The sequence below is a fragment of the Phyllopteryx taeniolatus genome, chromosome 14 (genome assembly GCF_024500385.1).
Source record: "Phyllopteryx taeniolatus isolate TA_2022b chromosome 14, UOR_Ptae_1.2, whole genome shotgun sequence".
Lineage (NCBI taxonomy): Eukaryota > Metazoa > Chordata > Actinopteri > Syngnathiformes > Syngnathidae > Phyllopteryx > Phyllopteryx taeniolatus.
The window spans coordinates 11,046,783-11,063,103 of NC_084515.1; the positions used below are offsets into that span (position 1 = coordinate 11,046,783).

General features: G+C 43.0%; 2 protein-coding genes across 8 annotated transcripts in view; both read left to right on the top strand.

Annotated features, from left to right (window-relative positions):
• Window positions 1-522: 522 nt before the first annotated feature.
• Window positions 523-9,398, top strand: rab12 (RAB12, member RAS oncogene family). Its single transcript, XM_061798335.1, has 6 exons — window positions 523-929; window positions 1,938-1,998; window positions 5,323-5,461; window positions 6,881-6,970; window positions 7,083-7,187; window positions 7,914-9,398. The coding sequence occupies exons 1-6, from the start codon at window positions 710-712 to the stop codon at window positions 8,019-8,021; spliced, it is 723 nt and encodes a 240-aa protein (XP_061654319.1). The 5' UTR covers window positions 523-709; the 3' UTR covers window positions 8,022-9,398.
• A 109-nt stretch (window positions 9,399-9,507) lies between these two features.
• LOC133489333 (microtubule cross-linking factor 1) overlaps window positions 9,508-16,321 on the top strand; it is a 40,828-nt gene continuing 34,014 nt past the window's right edge. For all 7 annotated transcript variants that reach the window (XM_061798326.1, XM_061798327.1, XM_061798328.1 and 4 more), the window contains exons 1-3: window positions 9,508-9,638; window positions 10,252-11,415; window positions 16,007-16,231. In XM_061798326.1, coding sequence (XP_061654310.1) covers window positions 10,735-11,415; window positions 16,007-16,231 — 906 coding nt within the window. In that variant the 5' untranslated portion in view covers window positions 9,508-9,638; window positions 10,252-10,734. The remainder of the gene's footprint in view (window positions 9,639-10,251; window positions 11,416-16,006; window positions 16,232-16,321) is intronic.

A 16,321-nucleotide genomic window follows, 5' to 3' on the forward strand; every position in this document is an offset into this window, starting at 1 on the left:
ACAGTAGTTATGGAAACCAGGATTTATTGTGTGAGATTAAACACTTTAATTCGACGCAGTTGACAAAACTATAGTGTGTAGACAAAATTGAATATGCTCATTCGTCAAGGTCATTTCATCCTAGGGCATTTTGGCATTATGAGCAAAAATTTAATTAAAAAAACCTGCACACAAAATACTTTCCCATGTCGGATAAAAAAAAGAGTCATCATTAAAATAAATACTCAGGTTAAGTACAGTTATTTGAAAATCGACTTAACTACAGTAGCGAAGTATTTGTACTTCCTTCACTTCACGCCACTGTGAATGACAGTAGATGGCTAACCTGTTTCGCATTCATTAATACACCAATATTCCAAATAAAAATTTATTTTGTACATAATTAAATATTTAACTGAATTTCATTAAAATTACATTTTAGCAACACTGGATCTCTTGAAATCCCTTTAAGTCCCTTGAGATTTAGATTATATTTATTTTCAATATATAATTTTTTTTTTTACATTTCCGACGGAACCGGAAACAGTTTTAGGCGAGCCAATGACGTCACCACCTTTCGGAATCTAATGGCCGGACAACAACAATCGGCAGTGGGAAGCAAAGTTTCCCAAGCTTCCCAGGAGACTTACGAAAGTTGCCACAAATAATAAGTTTCAAAGTTCTGTTTTTTTTTTTCTTCCAACTTTTAATCACAAATGTGGAGTCACTAATGGATCCGAGATATGACATCTCGCGAAGGGTCGGCGGCGGGAGCTCCTCGAACTCGTCACCCGCTCTCGGGGCTCAGTCGCGCCGCAGGAAGATGCCGCCCAGGCCCGCTGACTTGAAGCTTCAAATCATCATTATTGGCTCCCGCGGCGTGGGGAAAACCAGTCTCATGGAGCGATACACCGACGACACATTCTGCGAGGCCTGCAAGTCCACCGTAGGTGAGGGCGAAAAAAAGTCACCTTCTTTGGGTGACTTGTTTTTGAATCACCATTTACAATGGTAGGGCTCAGTCTATTAACCGGGTTGGACTCAAGGCTCCGTCAAATACAAGTTGCGTGGATGCCTTCAAAAAATTAGTCTTCGTCTATTTCCTGGGGGAAAATCGGCTGTCTGAAATACCGACAGGTTTTGATGTAATGTTTACTGAATGTGTCAAGTTAGCATCTGTAATTAGCCAAGTGGTGCTAACTCTCAATAGTCTAATAGTCTAACTTGCAAAACATTTGAACAAAACACATTTCAAATTGTATTTACTTCAGGTATTAGTCCGTATCGAAATGGTCGTTGTGTTTAATATCCCCCACCCCCTCGCATTATGTGTTTCATGTGACTTGCTTCATGTTTGGTCTTAATTTAATAGCTAATACAATTTTTAAAAAGAACAAAAATGGCGCCAGCAGAAGGGTTTCAGCGGTGTAATCATATAGTGTACAAGGAATGATTTGATTCTTTTGAGTGTTACACTTACTTGTACAATAAATAAAACACTATTGTGACCACTATTGTAACATTGCACTTGAACTGCCCATTTGTTGTGGTTTTATTGTGACACTTTATTTAACTTGTTACTTTTTATTCAGGCACCATCCACTTGTCATTAAATTAAAGATGAAAACTAGCCTAATATTGTACATTTAAATGTTTTTTTTTTTTAATCAACTTTGTTTCAAATAAAATAAACTTCCAATCATTCCACCCATGAAGGTGGTTTTGAATTCTATAAATGTAGATGTTGACAGTCAAATGTTCCGTTCCTGCTCTGTTGTTTTGAGCAAAACAGCTCGGCAGTCCCGTCATCAATGTCCAATCCTAAAATAGTCGCCTGTATGCAGGCAGCTGTCATCACGACGTAGCTCTATTTTCTGTCATGATATTCCACTCGACTCACCGAGAACCATCGAAAGGATTATAACTATGGTAATAAATCCTGTGTTTCTTTGCCTTAGGAGTGGATTTCAAAATCAAGACGGTGGAGCTGAGGGGAAAGAAGATCCGGTTGCAGATCTGGTGAGCACAAGGTTTTAAACGCCATCCGTTTTGTGCATGTTTTATTCGTTTGTCTGCAGTGGCCGACAGGGGAAATTCAGGAATGACATAAAACAAAAAACAGACAAGCACATAAAGCAACAACAAGAGAAAAATGCTGCAATCACAGAGAACAACTGCAAAAGAAAAATGCTGCAAGAAAGAAATTCTGCAATCACAAAACACAACTCCAGAGGAAAAATGCTGCGAGATAATTGTTTTTATGTTGCAGCGTTTTTCTTTTGCAGTTGTTTGTGTGTTTTTTGTCTTTTGTCAACCCTGCTATGCAGCAAAGGGCTGTTTTCAGTGTATTTGCCCCTGTCGGCCACCGTATTTGTCACATGCTTCAACACATCATTGCTGCCTCAATGCACAATAATGACCCACACACACACGTGAGGCTGCTAAATTATAATACCATATTGTATTTTAGTAGCATGGGATGCGATAGGATAAGTCTTACTGTGTCACGTGTGTATTTTCTTTAAATCTCTGTAACTTGAGTCATGAAAGATGTCTTAATATAACATTTTATAAATTTAGTTTGTCTAAATCAAAGGGTACAGTGCTGAAGAGATGCACATTGTATTCTCTTTACAGATAAAAACATGCAGAGGCTTCAACTAGGCTTCACACAATCGGGATTTTTGGGGCCGATCACCAATCAGCGAGTTTAAAAAAAATTATAACCGATCACCAATTTGATAACAAGATGGAGCAATGTGTCTATTTAAATGACATGTTCATTTACTGTATATACTTGTGTATTGTATACTGAGTATCCAAAAATATTCTCCAGTCAGGTCATGTATTCTAAGCAGTCAGGTCAAACCAGCATTAGAACATGACAAAAATAATGGCCGCTAACTACAGTAATTACTTTATTATAATTCAATTACTTCACACACACCGAAACATTAGAGCATGATTCAACAGAACGCCGGCATGTTTACGTACAACCGTTAGTGCTAGCACTAGCTTGCTAGGCTACATAAGATACATTACATTTACATACATTTGTTGGCTGCTTATGAGCCGTATCGTATTAAAAGTAAGTGAACATACCTCAAGGAAAACTTGAACAAACGTCTTCTCCCGAGCACCGGTGACCACCACACGTTTTTCCCCATTTTGTTCTTTTTTGACCAACACAATACACACGCGATCCATTGTTGTTGTTGTTGTTGTTGTCGTCGTGACCGTGGTAACGAGTGTATCCGGTCGCCTTTGATTTTACAAACCCCAGTGATCGTAAATGATGTCAAAAGACATGCGACAAGGCTAGCTTTTCGATTAAAAAATACTGTATATGACGGCGACGCGCAGTAAATGTCCTTTGCGTAGCCAATCAATGACGTCATTGATCGGATCGGCGAATTATGACATTAAAGCCGATCAGCATGAAATGCTAATTATTGGCCGATACCGATCAAGCCGATCAGATCGGTGTAAAGTCTAGCAGAAACATGGTCAACAGGTAATGAATTTCCCCTTGAGTAATGATTGAAATACGTCCACAATTCAATTAAAATTGTAATTGAGGGTGACAATGCCAGAAATACTATTTTTGAGTGGCAATGTGATTAAATCCGATTTTTGACAATTTAAAAGAGAATTACACGGCTTGTATTTAATCAAATCACATAACTTCCCAGGGCCCGCTAGCTTAATGCTAACGCACAATACAAAATGCCATAGGCGGGCTAGCAAAACTGTTGAGGTAGTTTTAACGCTTTAAGCAGCGGATATTTGAACACAAACATAACAGCAGCACATGTAGACAGACAATATAACAATACCTGCAGGTGTATATTCTTTATCCTCTGCAAAAAAAATATTACTGCAGCTTACTGAATCACTTAGTTGTGAAACTCTCCTTCATGTTATGTACGTCTAAATTATACTACCCCCTTTTGGCCAAAGTGCCAAAACCAGATGGAGCACAATATCAAAGGGCGTTAAGACATGAACTCATGGCGCGCACTGTTTTATGTTTGACATATTATTTCATTCTGCTGAGCACTGATCTCGCATGTGTCGCTGGCACCACCCTCGCTTGTCTCATTCACACATCTTTTCCTGTCAACTAACACCCCCCACCCCTACTTGTTTGCACTCTTCCCCACATTCTGTGTGTGCTTTGTCACGTTGAACAGCTTCCATCACAGCCGCACCCTCACTTCCATCTTTACGGGATAGCGACGCCATCTAGTATCTGCTCCCGCTGTGACTCGCGGGGGTGCCGCAGGTACAGTAACACTTGAAGGGCCTGCCATATGACGCGTCCTAACTTGAAAGGGGACATATTATGGAAAATTGATTATTTTTTTTTTTTAAATGACTTTTATACAAATAGTTGTGCCTCTCGAGTGCCTGTCCACCCATCAAGTGTGAAATTAAACAACCACGTAAACCTTTTACGTGATCATTTCTGAAAATGTGTCTGTGAGCGAGACATTTAGCACCCCCCACCCCACTGTTACATAAAAGTAGGGCTAATATACATAATAACAAAGCCCTACGCAGTTTTTCCACCCCATGACATGATCAGCCAGACTGGCCAAAGATCCAGAGCCACTTTCAACTAGTCTGATGAGCCTTTTCTCAGTCAATTTGAAATAAGGTCCTGTTTTTCAATAAAGGGATGGAAATACATTTTTAAGAAAAGTGTCAAAGCAAAAGGGTAAGCAGAGCTGCATCGAGGTTTGTTGACTGCTCAGATTAGCATTAGCTAGCAGTGTTAGCTTCTGATAAGCAGCACTGAGTTGATTCCTCCGCAAAGTTGTCGACGCGATGGGTGTGCATTTGCGTTTGGGGATGTGTCTGTGAGCCACATACACAGCAAAGCGTATGAACTGCTGCCTCCATGAATCAAATGCTTTAATTGTTCAGGCAGGTTCAAGTCGTCATGGTAATGAAATCTGTTATTGTCATCGGCCCATCAGTATAAGGGCCAGATTAGGGCTGGCTCACTGCATGAAACAGGGCTGGCCCCTAAAATGGGCTGAGTTCAGCAAGACAAGAAATACGGTGTGTAAAGTGTGTTATAATTCTTCATCCTCTGTGTATTTTGACAGGTATGTCACGAACATGTTGTTAAAAAAAAAAGGAAACTTTTAAATTGTGAGAGAGGAAAAAAAAAAGCATAATATGTCTCCTTTAAAAGTCCACACTTGAAGTTAACTCGAGTGACGCGACGCAGTGCGGCTGTCGACACAGTCTAGCTAATTGATTTCACAGGCAATATGAAAGCTATCCTGACTGAGCCCAGAGTCAAATGTGACGATAATGTCATTAATGTTAAAGGGACACAGCGGGCCAGGAGCGCTTCAACAGCATCACGTCGGCATACTACCGCGGCGCCAAGGGCATCGTGCTGGTCTACGACATCACCAAGCAGGAGACCTTCGACGACCTTCCCAAGTGGATGAAGATGATTGACAAGGTCACCCAATACGCTCCCAGTTCATGAGCTGTATTCAAATGACGTATTTTGGTTTCCTTATTCCTTATAACTAGTCACACAAGAGGCTCAAAACAGGAACAAAAAAATCAATCCTGGTAAATTTGTGACAGTTCTACAACACTGGGAATTTACTATAAATGTTGGGTAGTTTATATAAACATGCAGTTATTGGGAACATTGTGTATACTTTGATTAAAATGTATCCTAAAATGAATAAATAACACATTTAAAAAAAAAATCCACTAGATTGTGTCTAAATTTGAACATCAAATGTGCAGTTTATTAAAATACATTTACATTTGATTAAAAAAATAATTATAAAAATTTATAAACAAAAATAAAAAAGGCGGCACGGTGGCCGACTGGTTAGAGCGTCAGCCTCACAGTTCTGAGGTGCGGGGTTCAATCCCCGTCCCCGCCTGTGTGGAGTTTGCATGTTCTTCCCGTGCCTGCGTGGGTTTTCTCCGGGCACTCCGGTTTCCTCCCACATCCCAAAAACATGCATTAATTGGAGACTCTAAATTGCCCATAGGCATGACTGTGAGTGTGAATGGTTGTTTGTTTGTATGTGCCCTGCGATTGGCTGGCAACCAGTTCAGGGTGTACCCCGCCTCCTGCCCGATGACAGCTGGGATAGGCTCCAGCACGCCCGCGACCCTAGTGAGGAGAAGCGGCTCAGAAAATGGATGGATGGATGAAAATAAAAAAGTATTAAACAAATAATATTACTCCCCTAATTAAACAGATTAAAATGTATTAAAGTACACATAAAGAACACATAATAAAATATATTTAAAAAATGTAAATTAAATTCCCAGTTTACCAAAGAAATCTGACAAAAGAATTACTTGATAAAAAACAAAATTACAGTCACAATCGAACATGAGTTAAACTATTTTCAAATTTGAAAATCTTATTTGCTGTTCATTCAAAATAAATAAAATGCATAAAAACAATTAAATTACTGCCATAATCAAACAAGATTAAAACATTTTTAAATTTGAACATCTGATTAGCAGTTTATTAAAATTATAATCCCCCCCAAAACTTAATTTTGAAACAAGCCTTTAAATTTCCAATGAAAGTTTGCTAAAATTTTCAACCTTAGTCAAAATGTGAGAAACAGCTCTCTGTATGATGCAGTGTTGTTGTACACTACTGCAAACTACAACCACAATGATAAACATATTTTTCATTGAATCCCTTTGAAAGTGTCCATGAAACATGTGCGTTATTATCTTTGTAAAGGCCGAACTTTTGTATTGGATCTCATTAGATAGTAGTGTGTGTGTGTCGCGAGTATGTATGTCATCAGAATTGAGTCATGGATGTGTATAAAACTGTTAGAACAAGTGCGCATCGTTTTATAAACCGTCTCCTCTTTGTCTTGTACATCAGTATGCCTCCGAGGAGGCGGAGCTTCTCCTGGTGGGCAACAAGATGGACTGCGAGAGCGATCGGATCATCTCCAGACAACAAGGAGAAAGGGTGAGTCTTTAGAAACTTAAGTTTTGTCCCTGAGATTTTTTGTTTGTTTGTTGTTGCTATTAGCGATGCTAATGCTATACTGTGTGTGTGCGTGTGCGTGCTTGTGTTGCAGTTTTCCTCCCGAATAAGCGGCATGCGTTTCTGCGAGACGAGTGCCAAAGACAACTGTAATGTGGACGAGATCTTCCTCAAGCTCGTGGACGACATTCTCAGCAAGGTGGGGATATTGTGCAAATTTGAAATTGGGCAAACTTTTGTTCTGTGTAATAGTATCAGAGCTTTTTATTTATCCATCCATCCAGCCATCCATTTTCTGAGCCGCTTCTCCTCACTAGGGGCGTGCTGGAGCCTATTCCAGCTAACATCAGGCAGGAGGCGGGGTACACCCTGAACCGGTTGCCAGCCAATCGCAGGGCACATACAAACAAACAACCATTCACACTCACATTCACACCTACGGGCAATTTAGAGTGGTCAATTAACCTAGCATGCATGTTTTTGGGATGTGGCAGGAAACCGGAGTGCCCGGAGAAAACCCACGCAGGCACGGGGAGAACATGCAAATTCCACACAGGCGGGGCCGGGGATTGAACCCCGGTCCTCAGAACTGTGAGGCAGACGCTCTAACCAGTCGCCCACCATGCCACCCTTTTTATTTGTGTGTATTTATCTTTTTTTTACAGTATCGGATTTCCAATGAATAGATGAACCAATTATTTAATACAAATGGACTTAAAAAAACAAATACATTCATTTTAATGAATCAAATTTAGCGAGGGGAAAAACAACTAAATTATTAAAGATTAAAGTATAGAGTGGGCCATATTTTGCTTAGTTCTGGGTGCCATTTGAGTGGTTACCATTTTCATATATGGTTGTCATTTTTGTATTCTGTGTGCAGTGACTCTTCTCTGTGTTTTTGTTCCTCTTTTCCCGTCTCCAGATGCCGCTTGAGGTTCCCAACAAGGAGCTCTCCGGCAGTTTGCTGTCCCTCCAGCCCGAACCCGAAGTGCCTCCGGAGTTACCCCCACCTCGCGTGCGCTGCTGCTGAGACCCCACCCACACAACCTAACCCAACCCCCTTCAACACCTTCACATACGCCAAACAACCGACAGACATTTTGCTCACACGTGCAGTGTGCCAAACTGACCGCGAGGGGGCAGCAGCGATTTGGAAGTCGCAATTTTAGTAACACTTAGTCCACCCTCATCCAGACTACCTCAGTTGACGAGCTGTGCACCCACACACACGTGCCTTTGAGGTAGCAAGCACCCCGCCCCCTCCCCTTTATTTACAGCTCCTTCTCTTCCTTGTTCATTTTACCCGATACTGTCATTTGTTAACTCGACAAAAGCACACTATATATATATATATATATATATATATATATATGGGGTTTTTTTTTTTTATGCGCCAACGATGATAAATTAGTAGGTAGGTGGTTAATCACGGTATTATGTGGCCAGAATGCTCTGGAATGTGTTTGGGATTGAAACTGAGATGCAGGAATTTGACGATAATGAGAGTAATCAGCATTTTTTGCATAGAGACAAACGGTTTTACAGTGAGGGAACAAGTCCACCTTGTGTTTGTCGACTCAATATACGAGCGTCCCGTCACTTGCACGTAAAAAAAAAAAAAAGAAAAAGTCTATGCACATGAATTCTGCAACGTAACATTTTCTTCGAGCATTTTAGAAAACACTATTCCCTTTGACGTGGGTTCATACTAAAATGAGTTAAGTGGGGTACATGCATACCGAAAAGCGGGCCAAACTCGAGCATCCTCCCTTGCGATCAAGGTCAGCAAAGGCCCGATTCTCGGATGTCTCGAAAAGATTATACTGACTTAATAACCTGTGGTGTGTGTTCAGATGGATTTTCTACCTCCCCAATTGGAAAACGGTTGAGCCCTCAAATCGTAACTGTTAAAACCTGTTCAGTAGTTACAATCACAAATCCTTGTGTTTGTGTGTGTGTGCGGTCAATACCGAGCTGGGCCGGGTGACTGTGACGTGGAACTGGACGATTGCCAATGAAGCGCCGTACACGCATACTGAAAATCGGGCCAAATGTGAGCAATCAAAGTCAGCACAGTCCCGATTGTCGGATGTCTCTCTAAGGTTATCCTGAGTGCTTTTCCCCTTTCAGATGTTACAAATCGGTATCCGTACACCACCTTACAGGATCCATTTGCGATGTCTATCGGTTACCTTTTAGAAGGCTTACAAGCACGCGGACCCATTTTTGTCAGCAATTTTTTGCCACTAACCTTTATACTGCTCTTTTTTCTTCTTCTATTAAATAAGTGTAGGTATGGTGTCAGAGAGGTTCGGGCTTCTCGTTGCAATTTGGATTTGTTGCTATTTATAACTATTGCGGCATTGTTGGACTAATGAAATTAAAGGTGTCTATATTTATTACCAGATTCACGGGGTCTGTGTTGGATATGTTGAGTATTGCTTCCTAGGTTTTTTCCTTCCTTTTCATTCACGTGTGTTCTTGATAATCGTCTTGTTTATGCATGCTGCTGACTTGTTTCTCTCGCTCTTTGACTGCAGATCTGCAGACAACAACAGTGCTACTCCACGTATCACAGTCGTTTATCATCTGTTTATTACAGCAAATCGCAGGTGTCCCGTTGATAATGGCACATTACATGCATATTGTAAGTGTTGACCAACTCAACTAGAGTTATAGAGCACATTAAAAAAAAACACATCTGCAGCTGTGTTAAACGTGTTGTACATAATTATGATCGAACATCAAACATCCATCCATCCATTTCCTGTACCACTTATAAATAAGATACGCTTTTGTAGTTGAAGTATACATGAAGTGCTTCCTTAACATTTTCATTTGGCGTACACGAGATAAGCTCCAGTACCAGAAACGTAACCAAAATTCTTCTTTTACAAATATATAGAGTTGATTTAACAATATGTCGACTATTGTACTGCATCCTACTGAGCAATCCCAACATTTTGGTTAATAATAGATACTTCTCTGATTGGACGGAAGCTGAAAATTGCTGATACAGCTCCGAGACACAATCAAAATGATACTTGATAGCTCATTTTGGGAGGATTTGGCTTTCTGAATTCTGTATTACGAGTTTCCCTTTTTGAATTGAACAACTGAAGTCAATTAACTTTTGCACCTTATTGTAATTTATTGAGACGCACCTGTAATAAGATGCAAGATGTTCATCAAGTGTCCATTGCGTGTTGACTGAGTCACGTGGTTGTGAAATAAAGCGTCTGCTTCATTTAATGCTGCAGAGCTGAAATGCAAAGGGGAGCGTGCATCGAGCGGAGAGAGGATGCGCGTGCACGAGGGACCCGCTTCCATCCTAAACCCACGCGGGGGGCGCGCACACGTGTTGCAAAGCAGCGCATGCGCCGTGCAGCCAATCACGGGCGTCACACAGCCGCAGCGATTGCGGACCTGACACGTCGAGTCGCAGCACAGAAGTAGTGGCGGAGGGGATGGAGACGGAGAGCCCAGACTAGCGACGCCTCAGCCGCCAGCATGTGTGCAATGTGCCCGTCTCCTCCCCCCTGATCCGCTGTGACTGCAGTCGTCCTCCTCCGCGGGGACCACAATGACGCCCTGCGTGAGTCCACACTAGTGGTCGCGGTACCGCGCATGATGCCCATCTCGAGCCCGACCGGCAAGACGCTCCACAACTGTTGTTCCCGTCCCACGGTGCCGAGGAGGACCGAGTGTTTCCTCCGTCAGCCTCCTCCTCCTCCCGCTGGTGTATGATGGAGAGCTCCAATGGCTCTGCAGGCAGCGATACCAGAGCGAGCCAGTCGGAGAAGAAGAGACCGAACCGGGCGCCCTCCCCGGCCAGACCTTTCCTGAAGGACGTGCACGCCCGCGCCGCGAAGCCGCCGGCCATCGGACCCAAATCGCCCAAACTCGGCAAGCAGCAGGCTCCGAACCGCGGCTCCAGGCGCAATCTCGCCGCCGCGGCCGCCAGGAGCAACGCCAAGGCCGGCCTGGCCAAAAAGCCCGGCAGGCTCCCCGGAAGCGAACTGAAAGCAGCCGGCAGCCCGACCCTCGCCAAGGCCAAGAAGGGCAAGCTCGTCCCGGCGTGCACCGGGCCTCTCGGCCATGGCTCCCCGGTCCGGGTACCGACCGGTCTGGTCGGCCAGACCGATAGCAGCTCGGATCTGTCGGACTGCCCGTCCGAGCTGGCGCCGGTGGCCAGCAGCGACGCCGAGTCCGGCACCGGCTCCAGTGATAGGGATCGTCCGCTGCGGGCGGAGCCACCTGCGACTCCGGCGACTCCGGCGACTCCGGCGGCTCCGGCGCCTCATCCCGCCCCCAAGGCTTCGGTGTGCCCGGCCCGGTCCGGTCCGGAGAAGAAAGCCAAAGGAACCGAGGAAGAGCTGCTGAGAGAAATGGAGGATTTGAGGTCTGAGAACGATTATTTGAAGGTAATTACCTGTTATAGCCTAAGATTTACTGTCGAGTTGAATTGTCTGGACTGCAGCAGCCTTTCCCACTATGACACTCACAGGACATTTCATTAGGTACACCTGCTCGAATCTAATCACATTGGCAAAACGTTTTGGTTCATTGAAACTTTTTTTCACGTATTATGTATTATTCTCACAATCCCTCATGGGGAAATTCAACACACGCGGCGAGAGGCGGGGTACACCCGGGCCAGTCACTCACTCTCACGTGCACTGTAGAGCTTTCAATGATCCTGACGTATGCTGAACTCAGATTCCAACCCACAACCTAAGAAGTGTGAGACGCTTGTGCTGACCACTAGGGCGCCGTGCCGCTACAAGGCGAGCACAGGGCACACACAAAGAGGGCTTCACATGCCTTGCTCAGAGGCACCTTGACACTAGCCAGCAAGCAGACTAGCACCTCTTCTCATCACAACTAGATGCCTTTGACCCTTTGGTCTATGAGCTATTGTCGCTTCCCCCCAAAATATGATCAAATTAAGCCTTTAATTAAGTAATAATACTCAGTTTTGACACACAGAGAGTGACTTGTGTTTTGTAGGAGAAGCCGCGTGGCTCCCAGCATGCATTGCGCCACGAGCTGTTGTTGCCGTAATAAATACGTTAATCCTTAATTTCTCACATTTTCCCCGTGTGGCTCATCAGCGCCACAAAGAATACAAACATGGATTTAAAAATATATATGGTAACTCTCTGTTTATAGTGTGTGACGTCAACCAAAATTCCATGATGCATTGGAAACGTCATTCAATGAAACTGTAATCACTTTACAAGATTTTACTGCATGGTATGTGGTAAATAACTGTAGAATTTACAGCAATGTCTTAAGTGTACTGTAATATACTGTATATTCCTAGCATGCATTGTAATATTTATAGCTCCACAGCATTTCGGTGTGAATAACAAGAAAATAGGATGATCCAAGAAAAAGTGATCATAAAAATCTATTATGTAGAAATACTGAACACTAACAATGTGGCACCGTTGCAGAAAAGTGTCGTTGTATATGCTTCTATTATATAAATGTGGGTTTGGTAGTAGCGGTATGTTTCCATTGGAGGAAGCTTATTGTAGAGGTCAAGAGACGGGAGCCAATTGCTGCTTTCGCTTAGTGTCACCTGATTCAGGTAAGTTAACTCATTCACTGCCAGCCTTCCCAGTTAACATGGATATTTGACTTCTAAAGCCGTCAATGGCAGTGAATGTCTTTAATCGAAGTAGTACTGAGCAAATAATAATTCACAGCTTGTGTGTGAGTGTGATGTAGCAAGTAGTGCATGACTCCAGAATCCAATTAAGACTCCTCACCTCCCACTTTTTTAAGTCCCTCCCCAGCCCCGTTAATTTACAGTAATTTACTGGCAACAGTGTTGCCAGCGAGTTACTGCGTGTGTCTTGGCCTCAGTGACAACATTGCTAGTGGTTAATCAGCTTTGCTCTCCGCACTAAAGCCACCCCCCCCCCACCCCGTCCCTCAGGACGAGCGTGTCCCATGTGTGCTCAGGCTCAAGCGGCCTCCTACAGGGCCAGCTGGTGTACTCCTCAATCCGCTAACTCCCCCAAACACACACATGCTACTCACAATGTGCATGTATGTCATTGATATAACACACCTAGTAACAATGACTAAACCAGTTGTACTCTCACTGTCTGCAATATTAGATACACTGGCACATTCTCATCATCCCAAGAGCTGCGCCGAATATTTTGACACCTCTCATGTGGCTCAATTAGTACAATTTCCGGAACAGCTCTCATTATAATGCAGTATAATGTTGCACACCACCGCAAATTACAGGCCCCAAATATAAACATATTGTCAAAAAAGTCGGATTTACAGGTTCGATTTGGGAATTTATGTGAGTAAAATGCTAATAAGGGCGATGGTTTGGATGAGAGGGAATGTTTATTAATATTTATAAAACATTCACTGACATTTATTGTCATTCACAGCCTGAAAAGAACTGAAGGAACGAGATGCAGGTCTCGGTGCCATGTAATCTTCGGGTAAAATACTGTAGTCATATTTTTTTAAAACTATATATATTTTTAAAAAAAATTATAGATATATATATATAAAATACTGAAATCATAATAAGCCAGTGAACTGATCCAAGTACAATTCAACCTTAAATCAAAGCCAAAATTCTCTTTTATTTATTATTATTTTTTATTTTGTATTAGTTCGCCATGGCATGAATGTGCTTGTATGCCATGCAGTCTGTATACATTTTCAATGAAATTTTCAGTTAATTATCATTTTTGAAAAATTGAAAAAAAAAAAAAGCATCATGTACCAAATGAAGCGTTCTGTAATAGAAACATTGATTTTGCCACTGGAATTGGTTTGAAAATCACGTCTCTTGTACTCATTTTTCATGTAAGACTAAAGTTGTGAATTATGCATTTTTCATCCATTTAAAGGCTTTTATTTACCTACTTTAAATAGTGTACCGTAAACCCTTCGCTCTTTAAAACGCTCGCCTTTGTATTTCCTGTCGAGGCTCAATGAATCAATACGGCTCGTTTCTCGTAAAAGCCTCTGTCGCCAGAGGAAACGGCAAAACCATTGTGGATTTGTCCATGGACAGCAGACATAAGTGCAAATGTGTGTGTGTGTTTTTTTTTAACAAACTCCTCATTTTATGACGTCCAGTTAGAGCGAGATGAAGTCACGTCAGCGATGAAGATGAAGAGTGCCCGAGTCCCAGTTCAAATGTGGGCAAAGGTCAATCCCTGTCAATCTGTGAAACCGGTGTCGGGGGAATGTTTTTCTAACTTGCAGGAGTCGGCGCAACTGAGTGAATTTTGGGGGTTCTTCTTTGGGAGCCCCTTTGACACCGTTTAGCAGGATACCCAAGCTTGCAAAATTTGCCAACTTTTCAGGCATTCTGAGGTCCCCCCCAAAAAAGGTGATTCCTATGTCAGAAGAAGAATAAACAGCAAGTCTAAGAGATTTAAAAAAAAAAAAAAAAAAGAGAGATGATGGCTTGGATCAAGTACACAGAAATGAATATAAATGTACAACAGAATAGAGCGTACCTTTGGGGATTACATGCTAATACGCGCTTGTGATCAGAGAAGTCCGGCAGTGCTGCTGCTGCTGCTGCTGCTACTGATGATGATGTAACTAAGCATCTTATCTCTGTGGGACGCTCCAATATTTCATGTCTCCTTTCAGCATCAAACTCGGTTTCCGTGCGCGATTTAGTTTGACAGCTTGATAATTGCTTAGTAATAGAGTTGGAGGTTCACTTGCAATCTTTTAAGAAGCCGCCGGATGCTCGAGGCGGGAGAAAGCCAATTGAGGAAAATGAACGGGGAAAAGCGCAGTTTCTTTGTTAGCTAATGAGCGAAGGGGCTTCTTCGTTGCGTCGAACTGCATCAGGCTCGAAGAAGGACGGCGCGGGAGGCAACATCAGGACTTATTCGGGCCCCAGCAACAGGCGGTCCAAACTACAAAATATCCTTGTGAAATTTGTTAGGGTGCCCAACATGACCACCCCTGAAAACCCAACTCAGTTGTGCACTGCGGAAAGTACAAAGAAAATTAAATAAATGAATAAATCATCATCCCCCAACACCACTTTGACCAATCGACACAAAATTTGGGTGTACAGTACATACAGTAACGGGATGAACCAAACAGGAGATTCATATTGTTATTATTATTATTATTGCTATGCAGGTGGGACAAAATATCGATATTGTGACGTATCTTATTGTTGTCAGTCGCATTTAGTATCAATATTGTACACCAGTACCAAGTATTGATATTCTCTCATGTAATCTATGTGCATCAATGATCCCACCCCAGTAAGCAGCCCCCCCCCCCCCCCCCCCCCCCCACATCCCCTGCCCGCCAAAAAATAAAAATTCCTCCGAATGCTCCGATGATATTTAAAGTCAATTTATTTATTTGCCGTGTTTGAGAGTTCATGTAAAGTGGGTAGAAGGTGCCCAAAACACACAACATTGAACCGCATTTCAACAATGCAAAGAAATCATCTGATTACATATATTTTTTTTCAAAACATAAACAGTGCCGGCATGGTGGACGACGGTTTAGCACATCTGTCTCGCAGTTCTGAGGACCGGGGTTCAAATCCCGTGGCGTTTGTATGTTCTCCCCGTGCCTGGGTAGATTTTCTCCGGGCACTCCGGTTTAGACTCTAAATTTGTGAGTTTGAATGGTTGTTTGTTTACATGTGCCCTGCGATTGGCTGGCGACCGGTTCAGGGTGTACCCCGCCTCCTGCCCGAAAATAGCTGGGATAGGCTCCAGCAGCCCCCGACCCTAGTGAGGATAAGCGGTAATGAAAATGGATGGATGGATGGAAGATAAACAGTACATCCTCTTCAATTTCCATAATTCAATCACTGCTCCGTATTAAATATGAAATCAGCATGGAAACATTTGTTATACTGTATGTGGCATCTTGATATGCAATACATAAAGTATATAGCACAAACAGTATACCATCCTCCTTTCATTTTGCAAGTGAATCGCTGCTCCGTATTCAATAGAAAACCCCTTGCGCTTGCAGGACGAGGCGGAAGAGTTGCGGGCGGAGATGGAGGAGCTGCGCGACACCTACATGGACGAGGAGGTGTACCAGCTGCAGGAGCTGCGGCGCGAGCTGGAGCGCTCCAACAAGAACTGCCGCATCCTGCAGTACCGCCTGAGGAAGGCCGAGCAGAAGGGCCTGCGTGCAGCCCAGACGGGACACGTGGACGGGGAGCTGCTGCGCGCCCTCGAGCAGGACCTCAAGGTGTCTGTCGTGTCTCTCCGTCCGCGCACGTGGAAATGAATTAAAGGTGTCCCGAATTGAATTCAGATTTCGTTTGAGAAATGACCACTT

What these genes read in the sequence shown, in the direction of transcription:
- rab12 (XM_061798335.1), top strand. Translation starts at nt 710, where the DNA reads ATGGATCCGAGATATGACATCTCGCGAAGGGTCGGCGGCGGGAGCTCC. An exon ending in AAGATCCGGTTGCAGATCTG is followed by an intron (nt 1,999 to 5,322) that starts GTGAGCACAAGG and finishes TTAATGTTAAAG; the next exon opens with GGACACAGCGGGCCAGGAGC. An exon ending in TGGACGACATTCTCAGCAAG is followed by an intron (nt 7,188 to 7,913) that starts GTGGGGATATTG and finishes TCCCGTCTCCAG; the next exon opens with ATGCCGCTTGAGGTTCCCAA.